General features: G+C 50.2%; 1 protein-coding gene across 1 annotated transcript in view; it reads left to right on the forward strand.

Annotated features, from left to right (window-relative positions):
* The window catches only part of LOC142586528 (uncharacterized), a 202885-nt gene that overhangs the window by 139587 nt on the left and 36513 nt on the right, over positions 1-26785 (forward strand). Inside the window, exon 4 of the mRNA XM_075697660.1 lies at positions 16107-16311. Within this exon, the coding sequence (XP_075553775.1) occupies positions 16107-16311 (205 nt within the window). The remainder of the gene's footprint in view (positions 1-16106; positions 16312-26785) is intronic.

The following is a 26785-nucleotide window of genomic DNA, read 5'->3' on the forward strand; positions in this document are numbered from 1 at the left end:
CCAGTCAGTTCGATGTTCAAAACACAACGCTCTCAACACGCGCTTCATGACGGAGTGGAGCTTCTCAACGGAATTCGACTGTGGGTGGTACACTGAGCTGTGTAGCAGCTTTACCCCACACCTTTCGAGAAAAGTTGTCGTCAAAGCGCTAGTAAACACTGTGCGCTGATCTGATTGGATTTCCGCAGGAAAACCAACTCGCGCAAATATGGACAGTAGTGCATTGACTATTTCAACTGAGCTGAGTTCTTTAAGCGGCACTGCTTCAGGGAACTTTGTCGCTGGGCAGATCACAGTCAAAATGTGTCTGTACCCCGTGGCTGTTACCGGCAGAGGTCCCACTGTATCAATAACGAGCCGTCTAAAAGGCTCCGTAATGATAGGTACCAATTTCAACGGCGCCCTCGATTTGTCCCCTGGTTTGCCCACCCGCTGACAGGTGTCACATGACCTCACGAAGTGGTCTGCGTCCCGAAAACACCCTGGCCAATAGTACTCTTGCAAGAGACGGTCCTTAGTTTTCTTAACTCCTAGGTGTCCGGACCACGAACCCCCGTGTGACAAGCGCAACAGATCCTGACGATAGCATTGAGGCACGATCAGCTGATCGAACTCCACTCCTCGGCGGTCTAGATACTTCCGGTACAGGACTCCACCTCTTTCCACAAAACGCGCAGTTTTCCTGGCGATACCTTCTTTGACATTGCAGCACACGTTTTCCAGGCTGCCATCCTTTTTTTGCTCGGCTATCAAAGCCGACCGGCTGACTTTTAGCAACCTATTAAGTCCGTCTGACGTAGGCGCGATGAGCAAATCAGTAGATAGCTCTTCTAACTTTCCCGTGTCGGGCGTTTCCTCTCCAGTATCTGGCGCCTTTAACGTTACAGACTCAAGTTTATTCAGTTCGGGCGTGCTCTGAATATCAGCTTGCTGCGCCTCTGACCCTTTTTCGTTGTTTGATAACGTCGGCCCCGCAACTACCGCCTTTGCAGCGAGCTCCCGAACCTTCGATCTGGTTAAGGCCTGAACACTAGCTTCACCAAACAAAAGCCCCTTCTCGCGCAGGAGGTGATCGGACCTGTTTGAAAATAGGTACGGGTACTGGGGGGGCAGCATAGATGACACTGCCGCCTCCGTCTCAAGCGCTCCGAAAGGTCCTTCAATGAGCACTTTTGCTACCGGCAGACACACGCTATGAGCTTCCACGGCTTGCTTGATCCACGCGCACTCGCCCGTGAACATATGGGATTCTACGTAAGACGGGTGAACTACATCCATCGTAGCTGCGGAATCGCGAAGCACTCGGCACTCTTTCCCGTTCACGAGAAGGTCTCGCATGTAAGGCTCGAGAAGCTTCATGTTCTCGTCAGTGCTGCCTATTGAAAAAAACACAACTTTTGGTGTTGTTTCCGGACACTGCGCCGAAAAGTGACCCGGCTTCTGGCACGTATAACAAACGCGCGCTCGCCTCATCTCGAACCGCTTTCTGCGTTTGGCTGCCGCCGTCTCTTTACGTTTGGTCGGACTGCTTTCACTCGCATCCTCACTACGCGTGTCCCCCTTTAATCTCATGGGCGTGAACCTCGGCCTCTCAAACTTAGAGCGAAATTCACTCTTTTGACCGTCCTTAGCTCCGCGAGCCCGACGCGTCACAAACTCCTCGGCTAGCTCAGCGGCTTTAGCCACCGTACAAACGTCTGGCCTATCCAAGACCCAGTACCGCACGTTCTCCGGTAACCGACTATAAAACTGTTCTAGCCCGAAACACTGCAGAACTTTCTCGTGGTCACCAAACGCTTTCTCTTCTTTGAGCCACTCCTGCATGTTTGACATAAGCCTGTACGCAAACTCCGTATATGACTCACTTTTGCCTTTCTCATTTTCCCGAAACTTCCGACGGAACGCCTCCGCAGACAGCCGGTACTTTTTTAGCAGACTCGATTTTACTTTGTCGAAATCCTCTGCCTCCTCTCTATCCAAGCGAGCGACTACGTCGGCCGCCTCGCCGGGTAACAAAGTGAGCAAGCGCTGTGGCCACGTTTCCCGAGAGAACCCCTGCTTCTCGCACGTTCGCTCAAAGTTAACCAGGAACAAACCAATGTCCTCTCCAAGCTTAAACGGCCGCATCAGGTCAGTCATTTTGAACAATACTCGTTCTCCTGCACCGTGTGCCTGACTTCCATTACGAGCGCGTTCCATCTCTACCTCGAGACGCTTCATTTCCAAAGCGTGTTCGCGCTCTTCTTTTTCTTTCTGCTCTTTAAGTTCGCGCTCCTGTTTCTCTTTTTGCTCTTTAAGTTCGCGCTCCTGTTTCTCTTTTTGCTCTTTAAGTTCGCGCTCCTGTCTTTTTGACCTCTCCTCAATAGTCTCAAGGCATTCCGACAGCTCGTCATCCTCAGCCTCTAACTCAAGAATAGCCTTTAGCAGTTCTGGTTTTCTGAGTTTGTCCGAGACATCCAGACCCAACTCTCTTGCAAGCTCCAACAATTTCGGTTTGCGCAACGACTTCAAATCCATGGCTGCTCTGAATGCTGCTTTCTCTACTGCCTATTATTGTCTTGCCGCAAACTAACCCGGCAGCAACGACAACCACAATTACCAGCTCTGTTTCTAACACTAACAAAAGCCTGGCAAAGCTCAGAAGAAGAAAGTCCCGCACTCACCAAACCTCGCAGCCAAGAGTCTAGCGCAGTCGTTCCACTGCAGGCAACCAGTCATCACACAGGGCTCGTTGCACTGCTCCCGGATCGTCGTTGAGCTGCTCAGCATACAGTCAACTGCATCTCTTCGCTGCTGGCCTCCGTTGTCGCGATCTCACCGCTGGCAGACAGTTGTTGGGATCGCACCGCTGGTACGGTTGTTGGGAACTCGGCGCTGACGCCCGTAGTTGTACCTGGGTCGCAAGCCCCAAGGGTAGCGTTGGCCTGGCGGCCTGGGGTACAACTGGAAGCATCCGAAGGTCCCGGCAAAGCATGAGTCGACTGGTAACAACAAAACAACTTGTTTATTTTAACATCGCAAAGAGTTGGCGGTCAGGTTGACCGAAGTAGAGAGACGGGAGTGCACTTTACTCAACAGAAGAAATCGGAGCCCTCCCTTTGGCGTCCGGGGGCAGCTGTTTTTATACTCTCGCAGTTGAGGGCAAGAAGGAACCCCTCAATAGACGAGCACGTGATTGTACAATGGGCTAATGGTGACGCACACTGTCGTAGCGCCGTCGGTCGGGCACAAAGACTGGGAGGAGAAGGTAACTTCGGCTCTCGTAGCGCCTCTGGTCGGGCACAATGACTGGAAGGAGAGGGTGACCCCCTGCTGTCGCATCGCCGCCGTTCGGGCACAATGGCACATACACTCACACACGCACATGAAGACACGTGGCATCGGAACATGCCTGGAAACGCCTGGAAACGCCTGGCGGGGAGCGTTGCGGCGCCGCCGAACGGGCCAAAATGTCTGCCGCCCCGCCGCAGTCGCGCCGGCAAAACCGCGCGTCGCAGGCGAAACGCAGCAGCGGGAGCGTTGCGGCGACGCCGAACGGGCCAAAATGTCTGCCGCCCCGCCGCAGTCGCGCCGGCAAAACCGCGCGTCGCAGGCGAAACGCAACATCCTCAAGAAGTACAAAAGCGCCTTCATCGCTGTATGGGCCGACGAGCGATGGGGGCGGTGTTCCGGCAGCTGTGGTAGAGCTGTTCGGCAGGACGAAGCCGTCGGTGTATATGTGTGTGTGTAATTCCGGTACTTCTCATATAATAGGAGTAAGGTAAGCTGTTTAAGAGACGGCGATGATATATCTGGTTTTCTCCGGACGCAGGTATCGTCAGGTTGATCTTTGTCTGAATGAGGCACCAAGAAGGAGTCGAAGGTCTCGCGTCTGATGTGAAGCAAGATCGTAATGCCTCACAATGTGCGAATATCATTCGGCAGACAGTGTAGGCAAACATATATGCGCAAGTCAATTATTCTTATTTAATTTCTAAATAAAAAGGTCCAGCTGGTCGCCGGGCTAGTTGACTCCACTCAGAGTAGGGCTATACGCGGTAGAGTGGACACTTGGATATGTAGTTCAGCACCGGATGTATTGTAGGTTCCGCTATGTTTTACGTTGCGTGCTTATTGATACGTGTATATATAATATGTCACAACCGCATTTCAGCATTTGACTCTCTCATACTGGCTGAAAAATGCATGCCAGGAAGGAAGCAAAAGTTACGCCCATAAACAAGCGGAATACGCAAAATGAGAGACAAAGCCATCAAGAGAATATGTCAGTATATATAAAACAAAGTTATGTCACTATGATTGCCAACTTGTCCCCGTTTAAAAAAAATTAGTGCGTACTATCATCATCATCATCATCATCATCATCATCAGCCTGGTTACGCCCACTGCAGGGCAAAGGCCTCTCCCATACTTCTCCAACTACCCCGGTCATGTACTAATTGTGGCCATTTTTTCCCTGCAAACTTCTTAATCTCATCCGCCCTCCTAACTTTCTGCCGCCCTCTGCTACGCTTCCCTTCCCTTGGAATCCAGTCCGTAACCCTTAATGACCATCGGTTATCTTCCCTCCTCATTAAATGTCCTGCCCATGCCCCCCCCCCCCGTTTCTTTTCCTTGATTTCAACTAAGATGTCATTAACTCGCGTTTGTTCCCTCGCCCAATCTGCTCTTTTCTTATCCCTTAACGTTACACCCATCATTCTTCTTTCCATAGCTCGTTGCGTCGTCCTCATTTTAAGTAGAACCCTTTTCGTAAGCCTCCAGGTTTCTGCCCCGTACTTGAGTACTGTACCAGTCACTTAATTAAACGAAATAGAACATTCAAGAGTACTCAATAGAGTTCAAACTGGAAGTCCACTTATGAATGTTAGTTTAAACTTAGTGGACATTGTCAATTCATTATTAAAACTCAAAAAGAAATACTAAAATGATGGTAAATTAGAACTCATTTCATTCTATTTTAGCAAAGTCCATTAAAACTGAATTAAAACGCAACTAATGCTTTTGTGAGATTAGATATGGAGGGCATCTGCTGCCTACTCGCAACTAAAGATTATCGGTTGTATATGTATCTTCCGAGCTATACGCAGGTCTGTTCTTTGGTGCGTGAAATCCGCGTGGTAGGTCAAAACGTCATCATAAACAGAAAAAGGCAGTCAATTCCTCACGTTCAGGCGTTTTTTGAATGAAGTTCAATTTCAATTAGTGCGTTTAACATCCTAAAACTGCACAATGCGCTATGAGGGACGCGGTATCGCAAGACGCCGAATTAAGTTTGACCACCTGGGCTTGTTTAACGTGTGCCTAATACATGCGCGTTTCCCATCGGAGTGCGGCCGCCGCGGCCTGCAACCGAAACCACCGAAAGTGGTCCCACAAGTTGCAGATTCTGAAAAGCCTCGTGATGCGCAGTGCGTGTCTTGATGGAGTGTGGCTGTGTAACTTGGCGACAAAATCCGATCTTAGCAAAGCAGCCGCTTTCAATGCGCGCGAGCACGTGTGTGTACACAGCGTGTTGTTGCGTTTCGCCTGCGACACGTGGTTTTGCCGGCGCGACGGCGGCGGGGCGGCGGACATTTTGGCCCGATCGTCGTCACCGCAACACTCATCGCCAGGTGTTTCCAGGCGCGTCTGCGGCGATGCGACCGCCTAGGGATTTCGTTCCAGTCATTGTGCCCGAAACAGGCGATGCCAAAGCAGGGATCTCATTCCAGTTATTGGGCCCGAAACAGGCGATGCCAAAGCAGGGACCATCTTCTCGTTACAGTCATTGTGTCCGACCGGCAGCGCCACGACAGTGTGCTGCGCAGCGCCACGACCAGGTGCTACGAGATCGTGCGCAGCGCCACGACATGGTGCTACGGCGTCGCTACGACAGTGTGCGTCACCATTAGCCCATTGTACATTCACGTGCTCGTCTTTTGAGGGGTTCCTTCTTGCCCTCAACTGCGAGAGTATAAAAACAGCTGCCCCCGGACGCCAGAAGAGGGCTCCGATTTCTTCTGTTGAGTGAAGTGCTCTCCCGTCTCTCTACTACGGTCAAACCTGACCGCCAACTCTTTGCGATGTTAAAATAAACAAGTTGTTTCGTTGTTACCAGTCGACTCATGCTTTGCCGGGACCTTCGGATGCTTCGAGTTGTACCCCAGGCCGCCAGGCCAACGCTACCCTTGGGGCTTGCGACCCAGGTACAACCACGGGCGTCAGCGCCGAGTTCCCATCCGATCGTACCAGCGGTCGGATCCAAACATCTGGTTGGCAGCGGTGAGATCGCCTACGACTTCAAACAACTGTCTGCCAGCGGCGAGATCGCGACAACGGAGGCCAGCAGCAAAGAGATGCAGTTGACAGTATGCTGAGCAGCTCAACGACGATCCGGGAGCAGTGCAACGAGCCCTGTGTGACGACTGGTTGCCTGCAGCGGAACGACTGCGCGGAATTCCTGCCTGCGAGGTTAGGTGAGTGCGGGACTTTCTTCTTCTGAGCTTTGTCAGGCTTTTGTTAGTGTCAGAAACAGAGCTGGTAATTGTGGTTGTCGTTGCTGCCGGGTTAGTTTGCGGCAAGACAATAGTAAGCAGTAGAGAAAGCAGCATTCAGAGCAGCCATGGATTTGAAGTCGTTGCGCAAACCGAAATTGTTGGAGCTTGCAAGAGAGTTGGGTCTGGATGTCTCAGACAAACTAAGAAAACCTGAACTGCTAAAGGCTATTCTTGAGTTAGAGGCTGAGGATGACGAGCTGTCGGAATGCCTTGAGACTATTGAGGAGAGGTCAAAAAGACAGGAGCGCGAACTTAAAGAGCAAAAAGAGAAACATGAGCGCGAACTTAAAGAGCAAAAAGAGAAACAGGAGCGCGAACTTAAAGAACAGAAAGAGAAAGAAGAGCGTGAACGTAAAGCAGAGAAAGAAAAAGAAGAGCGTCAACACGCTTTGGAAATGAAGCGTCTCGAGATAGAGATGGAACGCGCTCGTAATGGAAGTCAGGCACACGGTGCAGGAGAACGCGTATTGTTCAAAATGACTGACCTGATGCGGCCGTTTAAGCTTGGAGAGGACATTGGTTTGTTCCTGGTTAACTTTGAGCGAACGTGCGAGAAGCAGGGGTTCTCTCGGGAAACGTGGCCACAGCGCTTGCTCACTTTGTTACCCGGCGAGGCGGCCGACGTAGTCGCTCGCTTGGATAGAGAGGAAGCAGAGGATTTCGACAAAGTGAAATCGAGTCTTCTAAAAAAGTACCGGCTGTCTGCGGAGGCGTTCCGTCGGAAGTTTCGGGAAAATGAGAAAGGCAGAAGTGAGTCATATACAGAGTTTGCGTATAGGCTTATGTCGAACATGCAGGAGTGGCTCAAAGAAGAGAAAGCGTTTGGTGACCACGATAAAGTTCTGCAGTGCTTCGGGCTAGAACAGTTTTATAGTCGGTTACCGGAGAACGTGCGATACTGGGTCTTGGATAGGCCAGACGTGAGTACGGTGGCTAGAGCCGCTGAGCTAGCCGAGGAGTTTGTGACGCGTCGAGCTCGCGGAGCTAAGGACGGTCAAAAGGGTGAATTTGGCTCCAAGTCTGAGAGGCCAAGGTTCACGCCCATGAGATTAAACGGGGACACGCGTAGTGCGGATGCGAGCGAAAGCAGTCCGACCAAACGTAAAGAGACGGCGGCAGCCAAACGCAGAAAGCGGTTCGAGATGAGGCGAGCGCGCTTGTGTTATACGTGCCAGAAGCCGGGTCACTTTTCGGCGCAGTGTCCGGAAACAACACCAAAAGTTGTGTTTTTTTCATTAGGCAGCACTGACGAGAACATGAAGCTTCTCGAGCCTTACATGCGAGACCTCCTCGTGAACGGGAAAGAGTGCCGAGTGCTTCGCGATTCCGCAGCTACGATGGATGTAGTTCACCCGTCTTACGTAGAACCCCATATGTTCACGGGCGAGTGCGCATGGATCAAGCAAGCCGTGGAAGCTCATAGCGTGTGTCTGCCGGTAGCAAAAGTGCTTATTGAAGGACCTTTCGGAGCGCTTGAGACAGAGGCGGCAGTGTCATCTATGCTGCCACCCCAGTACCCGTACCTATTTTCAAACAGGTCCGATCACCTCCTGCGCGAGAAGGGGCTTTTGTTTGGTGAAGCTAGTGTTCAGGCCTTAACCAGATCGAAGGTTCGGGAGCTCGCTGCAAAGGCGGTAGTTGCGGGGCCGACGTTATCAAACAACGAAAAAGGGTCAGAGGCGCAGCAAGCTGATATTCCGAGCACGCCCGAACTGAATAAACTTGAGTCTGTAACGTTAAAGGCGCCAGATACGGGAGAGGAAATGCCCGACACGGGAAAGTTAGAAGAGCTATCTACTGATTTGCTCATCGCGCCTACGTCAGACGGACTTGATAGGTTGCTAAAAGTCAGCCGGTCGGCTTTGATAGCCGAGCAAAAAAAGGATGGCAGCCTGGAAAACGTGCGCTGCAATGTCAAAGAAGGTATCGCCAGGAAAACTGCGCGTTTTGTGGAAAGAGGTGGAGTCCTGTACCGGAAGTATCTAGACCGCCGAGGAGTGGAGTTCGATCAGCTGGTCGTGCCTCAATGCTATCGTCAGGATCTGTTGCGCTTGTCACACGGGGGTTCGTGGTCCGGACACCTAGGAGTTAAGAAAACTAAGGACCGTCTCTTGCAAGAGTACTATTGGCCAGGGTGTTTTCGGGACGCAGACCATTTCGTGAGGACATGTGACACTTGTCAGCGGGTGGGCAAACCAGGGGACAAATCAAGGGCGCCGTTGAAATTGGTACCTATCATAACGGAGCCTTTTAGACGGCTCGTTATTGATACTGTGGGACCTCTGCCGGTAACAGCCACGGGGTACAGACACATTTTGACTGTGATCTGCCCAGCGACAAAGTTCCCTGAAGCAGTGCCGCTTAAAGAACTCAGCTCAGTTGAGATAGTTAATGCACTACTGTCCATATTTGCGCGAGTTGGTTTCCCTGCGGAAATCCAATCAGATCAGGGCACAGTGTTCACTAGCGCTTTGACGACAACTTTTCTCGAAAGGTGTGGGGTAAAGCTGTTACACAGCTCAGTGTACCACCCACAGTCGAATTCCGTTGAGAAGCTCCACTCCGTCATGAAGCGCGTGTTGAGAGCTTTGTGTTTTGAACATCAAACTGACTGGGAGCTGTGTCTGCCTGGGGTGATGTTTGCTTTAAGGACCGCGCCGCATGCGGCTACGGGGTTTTCGCCAGCTGAACTGGTGTACGGTCGCTCGCTTCGATCTCCGCTTCGCATGCTTCGAGAATCATGGGAAGGTAGGGGCGACGACCCAGTCGTGGTGGAGTACGTGCTTAAGCTCCTCGAACGCTTAAGAAGGGCACAGGAGTTGTCAGGTGAAGCAATGGCAAAGGCCCAGCAGAGGGCCAAGGTTTATTATGATCGGACAGCCAGGGCCCGTCGTTTTGAGGTTGGCGATGAGGTCATGATATTGCGCACATCGCTAAACAACAAACTAGACATGCAGTGGGAGGGCCCAGCACGAATTGTTCAGAAACTGTCGGACGTTAACTACGTGGTAAGTCTGCCAGGAAAGCGGAAAGCACAGCAAGTTTACCACTGTAATCTGCTCAAACCTTATAGACAAAGGGAAGCAGTGGTGTGCATGATGGTAAACGTTCCTGAAGAGCTTCCGGTCGAGCTTCCAGGACTAGGCTCAGTGACGAACAGGGAAGACACCGGTCAAGTCATTAGTGACCTTATCAGTAAAGCACCGCTGTCGCCTGAGCAGAAAACCGAACTACACCAGCTATTACAAGAGTTTCAAGGTCTGTTCTCTGAGAGGCCTGGTAGGACTTCTGTACTTACTCATGATATAGAACTTACCTCCACAGAGCCAGTACGATCCAAGGCGTATCGGGTGTCACCCCGCCAGAGCGATATTATGGAGGCTGAGGTAAAGAAAATGCTACAGCTCGGTGTTATTGAGGCAGGTGAGAGTGATTATACCTCCCCTTTGATTTTAGTTGAGGTACCGGGCAAGGAACCTCGTCCTTGCGTCGACTACCGCAGGCTTAATTCCATCACTAAGGATCAAATTTATCCGATCCCTAACATCGAGGAGCGCCTTGAGAAAGTTAGTAGCGCTCAGTTTATTTCCACCCTAGATCTTGTCAGGGGTTATTGGCAGGTTCCACTTACAGAAGAGGCTAGTAGGTATGCGGCGTTCATTTCACCAATGGGAACATTCCGTCCTAAAGTGTTGAGTTTTGGTTTGAAGAACGCGCCATACTGTTTTTCAAGCCTCATGGATAAAGTGTTGCGGGGACAGCAAGAATTCGCTTTACCGTATCTAGACGACGTAGCGATATTCTCCGCATCCTGGTCTGAGCATATGACACACTTGCGGGCAGTGCTAACCCGCCTGCGCGAAGCGGGCTTGACAGTAAAGGCTCCTAAGTGCCAGTTAGCACAGGCCGAGGTTGTCTACCTCGGTCACGTGATTGGTCAGGGTCGTCGCCGCCCCTCTGAAATAAAAGTGGCCGCTGTGCGAGACTTTCCGCAGCCGCGCACAAAGACCGATATTCGGTCGTTCTTGGGTGTCGCCGGCTACTATCAGAGGTACATCCCTAGGTACTCTGATATCGCGGCTCCCCTGACGGATGCTCTAAGAAAGACAGAGCCTCAAACAGTCGTCTGGGACGAGACAAAGGAAAGAGCTTTTAGCGCCCTAAAGAGTGCCCTAACAAGCCAGCCTGTGCTACGATCGCCAGACTATACAAAAGGGTTCATTGTTCAGTGCGATGCTAGTGAGCGAGGCATGGGCGTTGTACTGTGCCAACGGGAAAATGGAGAAGTAGAACACCCCGTCCTGTATGCTAGTCGTAAGCTGACCAGTCGTGAGCAGGCGTATAGCGCCACCGAGAAAGAGTGTGCATGTCTCGTGTGGGCCGTTCAGAAATTGTCATGCTATCTAGCCGGCTCGAGGTTTATCATTGAGACAGATCACTGCCCTCTCCAATGGCTGCAGACCATCTCTCCCAAAAATGGCCGCCTCCTGCGCTGGAGCCTCGCTTTACAACAATATTCCTTTGAGGTGCGTTACAAAAAGGGGAGTCTCAACGGTAACGCCGATGGCTTAAGTCGAAGCCCCTAACGTAGGAAACAGCCTCAAAATTGTTTGTTACTGATGTTTTTCTTCCTGAGGCAGGATTTTTTTTAAGATATTGCTTTTGTTTAGTGTTTCAAAGTGATGATATGCTTTCTAGTGCAATTTTTCAATTTGTGGACGCGTTCTGAGTGATGCTAGACTACTGTAAGGAACTAGGCAGTGGTATAAAAAGGGGAAAGAGCCTGGCAGGGCTTAGTGAGGGTTGTGCCGTGCTTGCTGACTGAGCGGTTGAGTTTTCAGCGTAGTTCTAACGCTTGCCGGGAACGAGAACAAAAATGTGAACTCTCCCGAAGTCACTTTGCAGTGTCCCGTGCGAACCTGAACGAGAGAACGAGGCCTTCTCTGTGCGCTGCGCTCAAGAAACGTCAAGGGACGCCCGACTTCGGTTATGAGCATCATCGAGCGACATCCCTCCGGACAGCGGATGCAGTCCCCTGTCCATCGGGATCTCCTTTCCCCGGCGGGGCGGTCTGTTGCGTTTCGCCTGCGACACGTGGTTTTGCCGGCGCGACGGCGGCGGGGCGGCGGACATTTTGGCCCGATCGTCGTCACCGCAACACTCATCGCCAGGTGTTTCCAGGCGCGTCTGCGGCGATGCGACCGCCTAGGGATTTCGTTCCAGTCATTGTGCCCGAAACAGGCGATGCCAAAGCAGGGATCTCATTCCAGTTATTGGGCCCGAAACAGGCGATGCCAAAGCAGGGATCTCGTTCCAGTCATTGTGCCCGAAACAGGCGATGCCAAAGCAGGGACCATCTTCTCGTTACAGTCATTGTGTCCGACCGGCAGCGCCACGACAGTGTGCTGCGCAGCGCCACGACCAGGTGCTACGAGATCGTGCGCAGCGCCACGACATGGTGCTACGGCGTCGCTACGACAGTGTGCGTCACCATTAGCCCATTGTACATTCACGTGCTCGTCTTTTGAGGGGTTCCTTCTTGCCCTCAACTGCGAGAGTATAAAAACAGCTGCCCCCGGACGCCAGAAGAGGGCTCCGATTTCTTCTGTTGAGTGAAGTGCTCTCCCGTCTCTCTACTACGGTCAAACCTGACCGCCAACTCTTTGCGATGTTAAAATAAACAAGTTGTTTCGTTGTTACCAGTCGACTCATGCTTTGCCGGGACCTTCGGATGCTTCGAGTTGTACCCCAGGCCGCCAGGCCAACGCTACCCTTGGGGCTTGCGACCCAGGTACAACCACGGGCGTCAGCGCCGAGTTCCCATCCGATCGTACCAGCGGTCGGATCCAAACAGTGTCCCGGCTAACTGTAGCCAGAGTTTAAAAATGTGCGAATGCCACGTAGCTGGACAGAACCAAGGTAATGTTGTTTGCCGTCGCTCGGAGATACCGAAGTCATTTTTTTTCATTCCGCCTAATCAGATAATTAGTATTAATTCATTAATCAGCTTGTCAAATTTTATAATTAGACGAAAAGTGTCAATGAGAAAATTTTACAGCAACATGAAAACTCCCGATGCAGCTTTCTGTTGCTCAATACGTGCTGCATAAAAGTGTGTTTTTTTTTTCCGAGCGTGAAAGAAGCCCACGAACGCACGCAAATTGCCTCGCGCGGCTATTCTGCGTGCATTTGCGGGCTACTTTTATGCTCGAAAAAAAAAAAACTTTTATGCAGCACGTATTGAGTAACAGAAAGCTGCATCGGGAGTTTTTCATGTTGCTCTACAATTTTGTCATTGACAATTTTCGTCTAATTATAATATTTGAGAAGTTGATTAATAATTAACAGCTTTTCGATGCGGGCGAAATGCGAAAACACCTGTGTACTTAGATTTTGGTGCATGTTAAAGAACCCCAGGTAGTCCAAATTTCTGGAGTCTTTCACTACGTCGTGCCTCGTAATCAGGAAGTGGTTTTGGCACGTAAAACTCCATAATAGTTAATTATTACTTAAGGCTAATTATCTAATTAGGCGGAATGAAAAAAATAATCTGAGCATCTCCAAGCGACAGCAAGCAACATTACCTTTGTTCTGTCGAGCTACGTGGAATTCGCACATTTTAAAACTCTGTCTAAAGTTAGCTGGGACCCCCTGCATATGAGTTGTTTTTTAAGAGTTAACAGAATTTTGAAAAAAAAAACTAAGAAAATTGCCTGCGGCATAGAGCAGAAATTTGCCCACTGAGCTTCATTATTCAACATATGGATATTTGAGCAAGTCAGGATGCATAATTGATGAATTACCAACATTTCATTAAGTAACTTTCGAACTAATTAATTTAGGGCAAATAATGTAAATCCCGAATTCAAGCCAGTGACTTTCAAGGCACGTCCGATTGTAACGATTTGAGTAACTTTCGCCAGTTTTTGAGACACCATGCCATTGATTTTCAAGTAAAGATTCACTGTTTTTCTACTTACTTTTTTAACAGAAGATTTTCGTGCGTACCTCACTGTACATTTTTCGGAACCGTAACCATATTCATGCAGTTAAGAAAACTGCACGAATATGGATTTCGATATTTTGTGCAAATAATAACGCCCGATCTTTAAGGTAAACCAGCTCGAGAAAAATAATTGTGATTCTGCTTCGTGCCACAGACGACTTCTAGAAATTCGCTTAATCAGGACTTTCGATGCGCGCATGCGTGTATAATATCATGCTATGCGCATGTGGGCATTGAAACTCTTGAGAAAGTTGACTAAAAGAGTTGTGATGAGTTCCGTTTATTTAAAAAAATAGGGATGCTTTGCAAGATTGGAGAAATCGGTATTTGGCAGAGACGCAAGGAAAAAACAGGCATAAGAAAGAGGTTCCTTCTTATACAGGAGTGCCGAGTTGTTCGCAGAAGTATTGGGACAGCCGAAAAAGAGAGGTGAGAGGTGGTGATTCCTAAATATAACAGATACAGGGCGCCTGCTCATGACGCGTCCACAAAACCTTGAAAAGCGTGCCGACTTGCAGAACAAAGAAAGTTCCCGGATTGGCGCACGCGCCCCTGGAGAAGATCCAGGGAGTCATTACTCCTCCCCCCCCCCCCCCAACCCCAACCAACCAAGCCTCTTCGGCGTTAAAATGCAGCCAAGCCACATAAAGACAATGCGACAGGAGAAGCTAGCTTTACAAGGATAGCTAACGAAGGCAGCTCTTGCCGGTTAGGTAGGGCGATCGGCACAGCCGTCGGCGTGGCGTTGCTAGCACGCTGTCGTTGTTGTCAGCTGCAAAAAACACCCACGACCCTGAAGGCGTCCTTCTTCCGTACGCGAGGAGCAGTGCCGCTTGTCCCCGACTTGCTCCGAAGGATGGGGTTGGCCGTGTTTTCCCCCGGAAGCAATGGGACGGCGCTGGCATGCACGAGGCCGGTCCGGCCAGGGGACCCCCACTTGAGCTGCGCGTACTTAGCGCCGGCGCCATCACGTCGGGCTCCCAGGGCCACCGCCAATCGATGGCCTGTCCGGCTTACTCCGCGCGCTCCTCTTGGTCAACTCTTCGCCCGGGAGAGTGGGCGGGTGGAGGCTCTCATCCCGGCGCTCGTTTCCTCGTTTTCTTCTTCGCTGGCGACAGCTTCTTAGTGTGGCTCAACGGAAGGGGGCATCGCGTGTCCCGCCGGCGCATCCTTTCCCTCGTGCGGCTCGCTCGCCCCTCGGAGGAGCAGCGCTTCCGCACCGCGGCGGCGAAGGACGCGCTGTTGCGGGCCCGTGCAGCAGCAGCAGCTCCCGTTACTCGTGTTGTGTGTGCGTGTGTCAGCGCTGGGCATGCAGACAACGAGACACACGAGACCCGCGGCCGCTCATTGTTCGGCTGCGGATGCTCGCCCAGCCGCGTCCAGCCGTGTTCGCGGAAGCTGCCGCGAAAGCCAATCTCTGTCAGCTCGGGTGTAGCCTCAGCCTTCTTGTACATACGTTAGGCGGTGGACACTTCCATTGCGCTTTATCCGTTTAGTTTGCCATCGCTCGAGTTTCCTTCCATTTTCGCACAACTTGGACACAGATGTACCAGCTAGCAACGACGCCAATATGTCGGACGGCGAATATGCCGTGCTCGTAATTTTTTTTTTTGTCGAGCTTCATCGAATGAATTAACATAAAGAGAACAAAAGAACACCAAACAAAAAGGCGGACAGCACAAGTGTTGGCTAAGCATTCCACATCCGCATCGTCCCTCGTCCAGCTTTTTCATCATTTATGTTAACTTTTCCCGAACCAGTCAGACAAACTGCACCCGCTGTTTAGGTTCACTGGATCTGCGCAAATTTTAAAGCGCAATGCACCAGCGCGCACAAATGGCGGGAACTTACCTCTCGTTCGGGCGAGACAAACGGAGACTCGTGTTCCACGACGTGCACGGCCCAAAAACTAGCACTTTTCTATTCAACAGATCATAACACGAATCCTATCCCTTGCCCCCTTGTCCAGGGCGAGATTACCCGAAAATATTTTTTGTGATACACATATATCTGCGTTGCGGTGTACGGCGCCACCGTTCCGTTTTCCGCGAATTCGGAGAACATGTACCATCACGCCGAAATGAAGGCGAAAGCGAGAAGACAAAATATAAGGCGCATTTTCTTTTCCACATTCGTTAGGGTGCGTGAAACTGGTGTGATTCATCAACAAGCCCTTAGTATTGGCACTAGAGTGCACTGAGCGCCCACTTACGTCGCGCTAACATATCCTGATTTCGAGTGGTTGTGTGTAAGACTTGTTCTGGAGCGCGCGCGTCTATATGCGTGCGTTTTCGTTTGCATTTCCTTCTGACGGGATTCTGGCATACAAATTGCCGAAGTATAAAGAATAAAGGAGCTCCCCCGCACCAGAATGCATGTATAAGACCCCAAAGACACCCAGAGATGCACATAGTTCCCCCATCCTGCATTGCTTCCCTAGAACCCTGTATGTGTATCAGATAACTGCTTTCACTCGTTCGCTAGGCTAATTGTTAGCGCCGCGACATTATTGACAAGGAGACCGTCAGCAGGCGTGCAATCTTGGCCGATGTGTTTCGCAGGCGATGGTGAAGGATGTGACCTGCCTGGACACGCAGTACTGGGTACTGCTGGACCTTCCCCGTCAGGAGAAGCAGGAACAGGTGAACGCGTACGTGCTGCGCGCCTGCGCCACGCTCGAGAAGGCGTCCGAGTCGAGGACGCAAGACGCCGCCGCCCGGGCCACCGCAGACGAGGAGGCCCGTGAACGCAAGCAGAGGCTCGACGGTGAGTGGAGCGAAGTCTGAGACTGAGTCCGGAACACTAGGCACTCAACAATACTACAGTTCGCGCCAGTTTAAGCCACTTCGCTGCTAGCGCCACCCAATGAGTCCTATACGAATCCGGAACTGGCATATTATAACGATTCTTCTAATTCGATTCTGTTTCGTTCTTGTACGCCGCAGTGACTGGCCAATCCTAACGGTAATATGAAACGGGGTGTCGCTCAATCGAACAAGAAAACTAGGGCGAAAAGAATCTGTTTGGAACATAAGTGAAATAGAATCGTTTCATTAAATCGGTCATGCACGACCTTCCACGAAAGTGCAGTGACTGCTGCGAATAACTAGCTGCATACGCTATGCCTTCACTTGTTCAAAACGAATGTTTTCATGCAAGCACCAAATGTATGCTGTTAGAGGTTAAGCGCAGCACCTCAAAATCAGGTGAATCGAATGGTATATCAGAGGAACAACAGTTGGCACACAAACGCATGGCATGATAAATGTAGAAAGTAGTGAATCGCGGAGAGCCAACCACCGATGCTTTACCGATTCACCGATTCCACAGAACGGTGCAAGCGATCACCATTGCAAACACACCTACAGTTTCTCGCGTCAAGGTCGGATCGCACTATTGCAAAGCATGGACGCATCGATGGTTTTCCTGCAGACTAACGTAACCTCAATATCAGTATCATATTGGCAGAAAAAAGGCAAACATTTACGCCTTCTGTGGTGCGAAACTACACAAGGGAGAGAAAAAAAAATAAATACAGATTGTAACGCCTACATTGTTTCACCAGATTTTGTACACAGTGGTCTGAGGGTTGTCAGACGTTTGTTCCTACGTATACACGTCTTTCGCCGTTATAACAAGATGACACACCAGGTTGCGCAATTCAACATTCTTAAAAACCTGAGTTCCAATCAGCCAGGCAGCTAAACTTTTTGAAAAAATTGGGATTATGAGAACTGAAATCAGATGGTTTCCTAGGCATATGGGGAAAGTGGACGAGACTCAGGTAAACCTCAATTAGGTTGCTATTTAGGACTATTAGGACGCAGGCAATCCCCATTGGCAGATTCAAAACAAAACAGGGCTCAGGCAGTCTCACTGCGCTTATTGCAAACAGGTACATATCCCACGCCGTACCACATTACGAATATATATCGACCTCGTTGAAGAATGGACCCAGTGGGAAAAAGGATTCAAAGCCCATTGGTTCAAGACCAACTAAGGGCCGTCACACGCACACACACACACACACACACACACACACACACACACACACACACACACACACACACACACACACACACACACACACACACACACACACACACACACGCACACGCACACGCACACGCACACGCACACACACACACACGCGTTACCTCGCTTTCTTTCGCTGTCTTATTTCTATGTTTAAGTAGCCGAAAATGAAGCAGTCGCCCTCGAGGACGTCTGAATGCATTCGTTTACGAGACGTGGAGAAATATGTCTCGATCTGTGAAAACTGAAAAAGAAACAGTGAAGAGCATTTTGTAGTTGTTGTAGTGGGAATTGGTTGTTTATTGAAACAAACAAAGAGACAAAAAGTAAATAAGAAGGAAAGGAAATTATTGGTGACCATACCGCAACTGTGTAGCACAGTCTGCTGACAGTTGAACGAAGGTCAGCAGTGGGATGATGGGGGTAAGTGAATAAAATGACAGGGATAGCTGTGAGAATAGATCAAAGAAGGCAACTATTTATTAGATATACAACAGAGCGACTGGTTTATCAAGGTTTATCCGTATTTTGCTTGTGGAGTGCCTTCCTCAAAAGAGTCTGTTACCCGGTCCCACACAGCGGCACTATTAGGTCACGTAATGCAGCCAGGTAGAGGCTCTACTGCTCGAGGAAGCCACACAGTGTGTTTGTGAGCTGCCTTTATCGCGTACATACGCGTTACAATATACAAATCAACCCGACCCAGGTCGATTTGTATATTGTAACCCGTAATTGTTTTCGGTCGAGCTTCCACCTCTTGAAGGCAAATAATGTTAGGAGGTATTAACGCCACCTGTGTGTAAAGTGAGAGTGCCGCGTGTTTGTCATGTAAGGTCCTGCAATTCCAGGACCAGATCGCGACGCCCTCTCTATCCATTTGGAGCTTACGGGCCATGTTCGGACGCTGGGGCTATGGTACTGTCTAGGTCGGAGGTCAGAATATTGATTTCCTCCATTGTGTGTGTGTGTTTATTTTTTATTTTTTCTTACTTTTTTTTTACCCTTCTTTCTCTCTCACCTATCGCATCCCTTTGCCCCTCTCCCAGTACAGGGTAGCCAATCGGAGATAATCTCTGGTTAACCTCCCTGTCTTTCCTTTGCGTCTCTCTCTCTCTCTCTCTCTCTCTCTCTCTCTCTCCTCCTTTGGCTGCTGTGGTAGTCGTTCGCTATGTTTCCGTTTCGGTTCCTTGTTGAGGGTCTCGTTTACGTTGCGTTTCAGGTCCTGGAATTCAACCAGGAACTGCTGCATCTGAGCCTGCATGTGTTGGCGCATTTGTTGCTGCATAATGTGTAGTTGTTGAATAGTGAGATTCCCCTCTCGCATCGGGGACATAGGGGATTGTCGCGGTGGCGGGAGAGGTATCTTTACCTGCGGAGGTGGTTGTATGTTAGGATTAGCCGGCTGCGGTAGCGGTTGCTGGTGCTGGCGGAGCGATTGTTCTCGAATCGCGGCCTGCAGCGGGAGCGCGGCCATGTGTTTCTCTAAAGTTTCGATCTTGCGTTCGAAGTTGTCTAGGCGTTGTTTGAGCTGCCTGTTTTCTGCGATTACTTTCTGGTGTCCCGCGTTTTATGTGATCGATGTGCGTGGGTTGTGTGGTTTGGGCGTGGGAAGCACTACTTCCGCCCAGCTTGCCTCAGTCGTTGGCTTCTGTTTCCCGCCCCATGATGGTGGGTTTTCCTTGGGTGCCGGTGGCGCTCGGGGCTTGCGGCTCGCTGAACTGGAGCGAGATCGGGATCTGCGGTCGCTGCTGCCTGGTTTATCGCTGTTGCATCGCTTATAGTTGTCTTCTTCGTCCTCCGAAAAGAATCATCGTATGGTTTTTTTTTTTTTTGTTCTGCCAGGGTCGGTGGTGGTGTCAGGACCGGCTTGGCTGGTCGGAGTCGTTGCTTGCACGAGTTGTCGCTGGTCGGGTAAGCCTCTCCGCACGAGGCACAGTTTACCGCGCTCGTGTGTCCGTCGTTAGGGTTAACGAGTCCGCAGAGTCTGCATATGGGCCGATCCGGGTTTGGACAAACATCGGTGCGATGGCCTTTCTCCCTACTTTCTAAAGCTGGTACAGCGCAACATGGAAAGAAAGAAACAAGGCGAGTCTCCTCTCGGTGTGCCATTTTCTCAAGTGTCGTGACGACATTGCGTGATGCTTTCTTGCGGCTATATATTTCGTGCAATCTCCCAATGAAACCAGTCGGAAGTCAGTGCTCTGTCCCTTCTGGCCTGCTCGGCTTGTTTCTTCCTTTCCATGTAGCGCTGTACTAGTTCTAGAATACAATACCAGCTCACCCAATCCTCAACCCTAGTGAACTTTCTCCCTACATATCTTGCAAACTTGAACAGTTGGTCTGAACGGGGAGCAGCGAAGTTCGCCGCCGTAGTAGTAGACCGTTCGTGGCATTTGAGGGGCGACGGTGGTCAGCGTAGCGCTTTTCGTGGTGCTGATTATTCTAGTTGCGATGATTTCCACTCCTTGCGTTCGTACTCGGAGATGGGCCATGAAAGCCTCGGCCATGGTGCGCATGGGGATGCGGTGCAATACTCCTTTCAGGGTGTCATCGCCATTTGCGGCGTAAGCGGGAACCGCCCTGTCCTTGAGTACTAGAGTGTGGATGAGGCGTGCTCTTCCCGCAACCGCCTCGTATGTGGTCGACAGCATGGCTATGTTAGAGCCGGGATTGATTCTCAGGGCAAATTTGTCGTCCTGGGGAAACTGTTCTGGCACGCGTCGATGATCGTTTGAGCCAGCGTCACCACATTTCTCAGCGGAAGCCCCTGGTTGGGTGGTATGACGATCTTGTAGTAGTTTTTCAATATTGGGGGGAGTTGGGGAACTCTCTGGATCGTCTGGATTTTAGTGGTCAGAATCATTATAGTGTCTTATGGCTTTATGCTGCCACGTTTCCGCTCCAAGGCTTCTTGTTTACGCTCTCTGGCTGTCTTAACAGCTTGCCAGCTACTATCGTCTCTTTCGGGGTTGCAACAGAGAGCTTCTTCACTCACCGAGTCTGAAGTCTCGTCCATGCGTTCTTCTCCTTGCCTTCCCGAATCTGTGCGAGGGATTCGCTGGTCGTAGGCACTGCGCTCGCCATGATTAGGCCTAGCGCCGTGACGGGAACCCCGTCGGCGATTCGACGCAATATTCTTAGACATACTTCAGTTTCACATCTCCACTCGGGAGGCGGCCGAAGTGGTGGTCACGCGAACTAGTGGCGCTGCGATCTCGTCTTTCATCACTTCTACCACTTCTGGTTTCGCTTCTGCTTTCATTTCTGTTTTCATTTCGGTGGTGCTGCTTTGTCTGTCACTACTGTGGTTATTTTGTTGGTGTCGTGTGATGTGCAGCGGTTTCTTCCAGTGAAAAGTTTCGTGCAGACGCGTTTCGGAGTCTCATCGCAGGAAGAAGTTTCCTGTGCAGTCCTGCTTTGCCCGCGGCAGCTCGAGCGGCCAGATGCAACCTTATGCTGGTGGTCACTATCTTTTTTTTTAGCACCGCGAAGACGACAGAGAGTTCTATATAGGGAAACACATGCTGCGCCGAAAGAAAGAATGACCCACAGATAAGTACTACGTGTGCGAACGTCATGTTGAGGACGACGATCTATATTTCAATTCATGAGAACAAATATATATTGAGTCCTCACTGGATAAATGAACGCTTGTTCCCGGCGCGATTCCACGACTTAGTTATTCCCGGTTTTCACGAACAAATCCCGAAGCCAAGAAATGTGATGCAAAAGCGAAGTTCACCAGTAGAAGCAGCTCGAGAGTTGACAGGCACTTCGACGGAGGCTTGCAGGAATGCAACTTCGTGCAGGTTTCAAACCAAATGTACTTGGAATATTGCTGTGCTTGCCTTCGAAATATGCACGACTGACTGTGATCAACAACCTCACTACCATGATTTCGCCTTCTGCACTCTGAAAGCGTGAATTTATTGAAGACGAAGCCACGCAGCAGCAATATGTGAATTGTTTTACATGAAGCAATTGGTAGGTGGAATCTTTTGAGTTATGGAAAGTGTTGTCCGTGAAGAGTATCGCACCATATTTGCTGCATGAAAAGCTGCAACAATATCCACAATATGCTATTTCGAGCGGCTATACCACCCTTAAAAGCATAATTCAAATCATCCTCAGAGAAGCAGACGGCTTGACAATTAAGCACGGCAGGGTTTGCATAACATAGCAAGCCAAAGTAAAACAGCGACATAGAAGATTATATGTGCGCAACAAACAGTGAAGTGCAGCACCTGCGAAAGGTTATGAACTTTATCTCTTGCTGTGGAGGCAACTTTGTTCGAGCAAGCCTCCGAACACAACCCCTAATCGACTGCAGAAACATAAGTATGGGCAATACGATGAAGAAAAATGCCTGTGACTTCAAATGTACGTCATTCTGTACCCCCACAAGCCTCTTTATTTGCAAAGATATCAGGTCGTCTAAAAATTTCCTGGCATATTCACTGCTAATTAACTCTTACATAATTAAACAGTAATTTATGATACTTTAGTGAATCATGCTTCCGGCGATTTATTCTGGAACACTCCAGTCAGGCTGGAGGAACCAGCCGCGAGTGCCTGCATTAGGATGTGAAGATTTGTGATCGTTGACATGCCTAATAAAGTTTTATGTGATCATGCGCATTCACTTGACAAAAAAGAAGAAAAAAGATGACCGCTTACAGAGCACGTGCACGTGGACCCGCCAGTAAAAAAAATGCAAGATTACTTTGAAAAAAGGTTGCTCTAGTAAATGAAAGACTTCACAATGTTAGAGGGAGGAAGAAGAAGAGGGCAAACCGAGCAGACTTGCTCTACATGTGCTCCCGATTCAGTTTGCAATTCCTGCGGATCGCCCCCTCGCAACGCTTGACTGTCCGCAGCATTCGACTCAACTCAAGAAGCGCCATTCAGACAGACCACGCACACCGACGTGAGTTTATTCTTCACGCAAGTACTAATCCTGAATCTTGCAAGGTGACGGCGTGCCCAGCTAAGCCTACTCGCGATCGCCGAGCCCTGCTGCCTGAGGCTCCGCGCCTCGCGCCTCGTGCCTCGAGATCCACGTGCACGCCGGGCCGCCCGACAACGGCTTTTTTAATGTTTTTTTCTCTCTTCAAACGTAGCGGCAACCTAGCATTATGGAAGTTGACCGAACAAACTCCATAACAGGAATAACAAATAATGAAGCAGAGGAACGACACGGAGCCGACGTTCGACAGCAACAGAGGAAAAACACTATGCAAGACCGGACCGTGGGTGATGATACTAGCGCGACAACAGAAGAAGAAAGAATCCATCGCAACGTCGAAGACGCAGAAGGAGTTCTCATGCGAACACAGCACGGGGCAGAACACGAATGATGGAAAACGGCAAGCCTCTCAAAAGCCGTGGGGCCGCAACAACGCAAGCAAGCCACGGCCTCGCTTGCCAACGAACCCACCGCTACCAGAAAACCATTACAAGATTGTTTACAGACCGAAAGCCGGTGTGAAAGTGTCAAACTGGAAAGACGGAGTGATAGCAAGAGGATTAGCCCAAGCATGCGGAGTCACACCCCAGGAGCTCTACGCCAAGGTGATCATACAGACACAGTGGCAACAAAACTTAATTCTGGCAAGTACCGAAGAAGAGGATTGCGCACTTAAACTAGCAGAAATAACAAGCATCGAAATAGGACACGCAACATACGAAGTCACACCCTACGTCAAGCCAATTCCGGGCACTGTACGTGGCGTTGTTCACGGAATAGAGGAAGGCACCACCGACGAGCAGCTAGTAGATCTACTAGCAACGACCAACAAGTGCAAAATCCTGTACGCTAGAATGCTGGGAAGATCGACGTCGGCAGTGTTCACCTTCGAGGGCCCGCACGTTCCTTTCTACGTTAAAGTTGGATGTACGCTCACCCGCTGCAGACCAGTACCGAAAGTCAGTTCAGTACTGCAGATCTTGCGGGGAGATAGGACAGACAAGACGTCTGCCCTAATCCAAACGATGAACTATGTGACAACTGCGGAGAACACAACGCTGATCCAAATAACCACCAATGCGAACCGAAATGTAAGCTCTGCGGAATGCCCCATGAAACGGCGAGTAGAGACTGTCGAAGGAAGCTGAAACCGGCCCCGCCACCGTTGAGAGTCAGGGAGCGGTCAAGATCGAGACAGAGACGCTTCTGGTACCAGGCCAGCGTAGTATCTATCAACGACAACGAGCACACGATGACCATGTCACCATCGCCACAGTCACCGGATGAGGCCGAGCAGACAAAAAGATCCAGATCCAAGTCGGCATCGCGATCGAGGGAAAGACAACAGAGCGTCCCCCAGACAACGGCAACGGGCGTGGAACACGATAACACCCAGCGCAAGGTAAGCTGGGCCAACGTCGTCAGAGGGCACAATCATACGTCGAAGGAAAATAATGGCGTTCAAACCACAAGACACTCGAGGTACGAAGACGCGATAATGATTCTCCGAAGACAGAACGATGAATTGAAGCGAGAGCTAGAACAGCAAAAGAAGAAGACACAAGAGAAGGAAGCCAGCACAGAAAAACAGCTCGAATACCTGATGCGAGAAATAGAACAACTACGGAGAGAACAGACCCAGCAATCGCAAACACCCCTACCGCGGCCTTCATTCCCACCCCCACCACCATCACCAACACGACCAGAGCCATCAACACTGTCGAACCAAGCGGTGATAACCCAGAACGACCTCAAGACACTTGAAGACCGCATCAACGCCAACTTGACCGTCATGATGGAAACCACACTGTCCACAGTAACGCAGGTTATGCAAAACACGGTAACACAGATGATACAGACTGGCTTCCAAACTCTCAAGAACGAAATAGAGAACCAGATTCAGGCTCTACAGACCAAAATGACACAATCCGGAGAAAGTTTCAGTCAACGCATTCACATGCTAGAAGAAAGAGATAATGCTCGCAAGAAACCTAAGTACCCTGCGAGAGAAGCCAAGATAATGCAGACCCTAAGCGAACAAGATGGCGAGGCTAACTAAAGAGGAAGATGACTACAAGCAACACCCACGGCTCAAAATTTGGCAATGGAACTGTCATTCTATCCGAAGTAAGAGAAGCAACCTTGTACAATTCTGCAAGCAGTTTGACCCAGATATTATAGCCTTACAAGAAACCGAAGCAGAAGACTTCAAGGTCAGTGGTTACCTCACTCACGTCACTGACGGTAAAATGAGGACAGCAATCCTGACCAAGAAGGCCATCAACGCTCAACGACACGACATCCAACACCGCATCGAACACACCCTCGTCGAAATCGTACCCGAGAAAAAACAGCAGCAAAGCCTCTTTGTGTTAAACGTGTACAGCCCACCAAAAAACCACCTAAAGGATCTAGACAAGCTAATGAGAGAGGTGAAGAAGTTGAGCAAGGGTAACGGGCTGATAGTCGTTGGAGATTTTAATGCTCCCCATGTGGCCTGGAGTTATGCGGCCTCAAAGAAAAAAGGAGAAGACGTGCACAACGTAGCCCAACACCTCCTCACGCTACTCAACGACCCGCAGACACCCACGCGCATCGGCAACAGTGTATCTAGAAACACCAGCCCCGACCTCACATTCGTATACGGGCTCAAACAGTATGAGTGGAGCTGCATGGACGAGAATCTTGGTAGCGACCATTATATAGTGCAAACGATCATTCCGCACCACAAAGCAACGATGAAGATCGGAAAAGCCAAGATCACGGACTGGCAGGCCTTTCGCAAAGATGAGAGCGCCATTAATGCGACGATAGACGACATAAAAATATGGATCAGAGGAGTCGTGCAAAGAGCCGAGAAGCATACGAGGACAATCCAGCTGTCGCAAATCACCCCCGTGGTCGATCCGCACTTACTCCACCTGTGGGAGGCGCGGAGGGGTCTCGCCAAACGCTGGCAGCGTAACAAGTGCAACCGGAAACTCAAAATTCGAATCTCTAAGCTGCTCAAGGAAACGCAAGAGTACTCTGAACAACTTGAAAGAAGCAACTGGCGCGAAACATGTAACAAGCTTCAAGGTACCTTAAGCAGCAAGCGCACTTGGGCGGTGCTCAAGACTCTCCTATCAAAGAAGGAGAACAAGGACGCCGCAAAACAAAGTGCAGCGACTCATACACAACCACCCGGGGAAAGAGGAAGACATTATCAAAGAAGTGAAGGAGAAGTTCCTCGGTACGGAGCGGAACATAACTGTAGATTCGCACTTCGACGAGTATCGAGTTAACCCAAATATAGAACTGGATCGGCCCTTCACAGAAGCAGAAATCGAGAGGGCCTTGAGCAAGCTCACCCGCAACACGGCGCCGGGGTACGACAGAATAAACAAGACACTCCGGAACCTTGACGGACCCTCTGTAGACGCGCTCTTAAAATACATCAACGAGTGCTGGCAATACGGTAAAGTACCACCGGAATGGAAACATGCCAAGGTAACCATGATACCTAAACCCAACAAGCCCATCAGCGTGCAGAACCTTCGACCTTTATCCCTAACCTCGTGTGCTGGAAAACTCTACGAGCACATGGTGCACAACCGCATGATCGACTATCTCGAAGACAACGAACACGTCCCAAACACTATGTTCGGATTTAGAGCTCACCTGTCCGCGCAAGACATGTTGCTGCAAATCAAGGAAAAAGTCATCGACAAGCTGGACACGCACAGCAAAAGAGCCATCCTCGCACTTGACGTGAAAGGGGCTTTCGACAACGTGTCACACGAAGCCATACTGCAGCACCTCAACGTATATAACTGCGGCGAAAAAGTATATAATTACATCAAAGCTTTTCTGAAAGAACGGACAGCCACAGTGGGGATAGGCAACTTACGCTCTGAGAAATTCGACATACCGCGAAAGGGAACGCCACAAGGCTCCGTCATTTCGCCGATGCTATTCAATCTGGCGATGAGCTCACTACCCAAGCAACTGAAGCAAATAGAAGGAATTGGTCACGCAATATATGCTGACGACCTCACCATCTGGACTACGGGAGGGTCGACAGGTAAACAGCAAGACGCTCTGCAAGAAGCGGTTGACACTACGGAAAAGTACCTGGAAGCATGTGGACTGACGTGCGCACCTGAAAAATCGGAGCTCTTGGTGCTAAGAAAGCGCACAAGAGGCCGACAACCGCAGCAGATACCAGACCCAGTAGTAAAGGTGGGAGGCATCATGATT

This window comes from Dermacentor variabilis, chromosome 1 (genome assembly GCF_050947875.1).
Source record: "Dermacentor variabilis isolate Ectoservices chromosome 1, ASM5094787v1, whole genome shotgun sequence".
NCBI classification, from domain to species: domain Eukaryota; kingdom Metazoa; phylum Arthropoda; class Arachnida; order Ixodida; family Ixodidae; genus Dermacentor; species Dermacentor variabilis.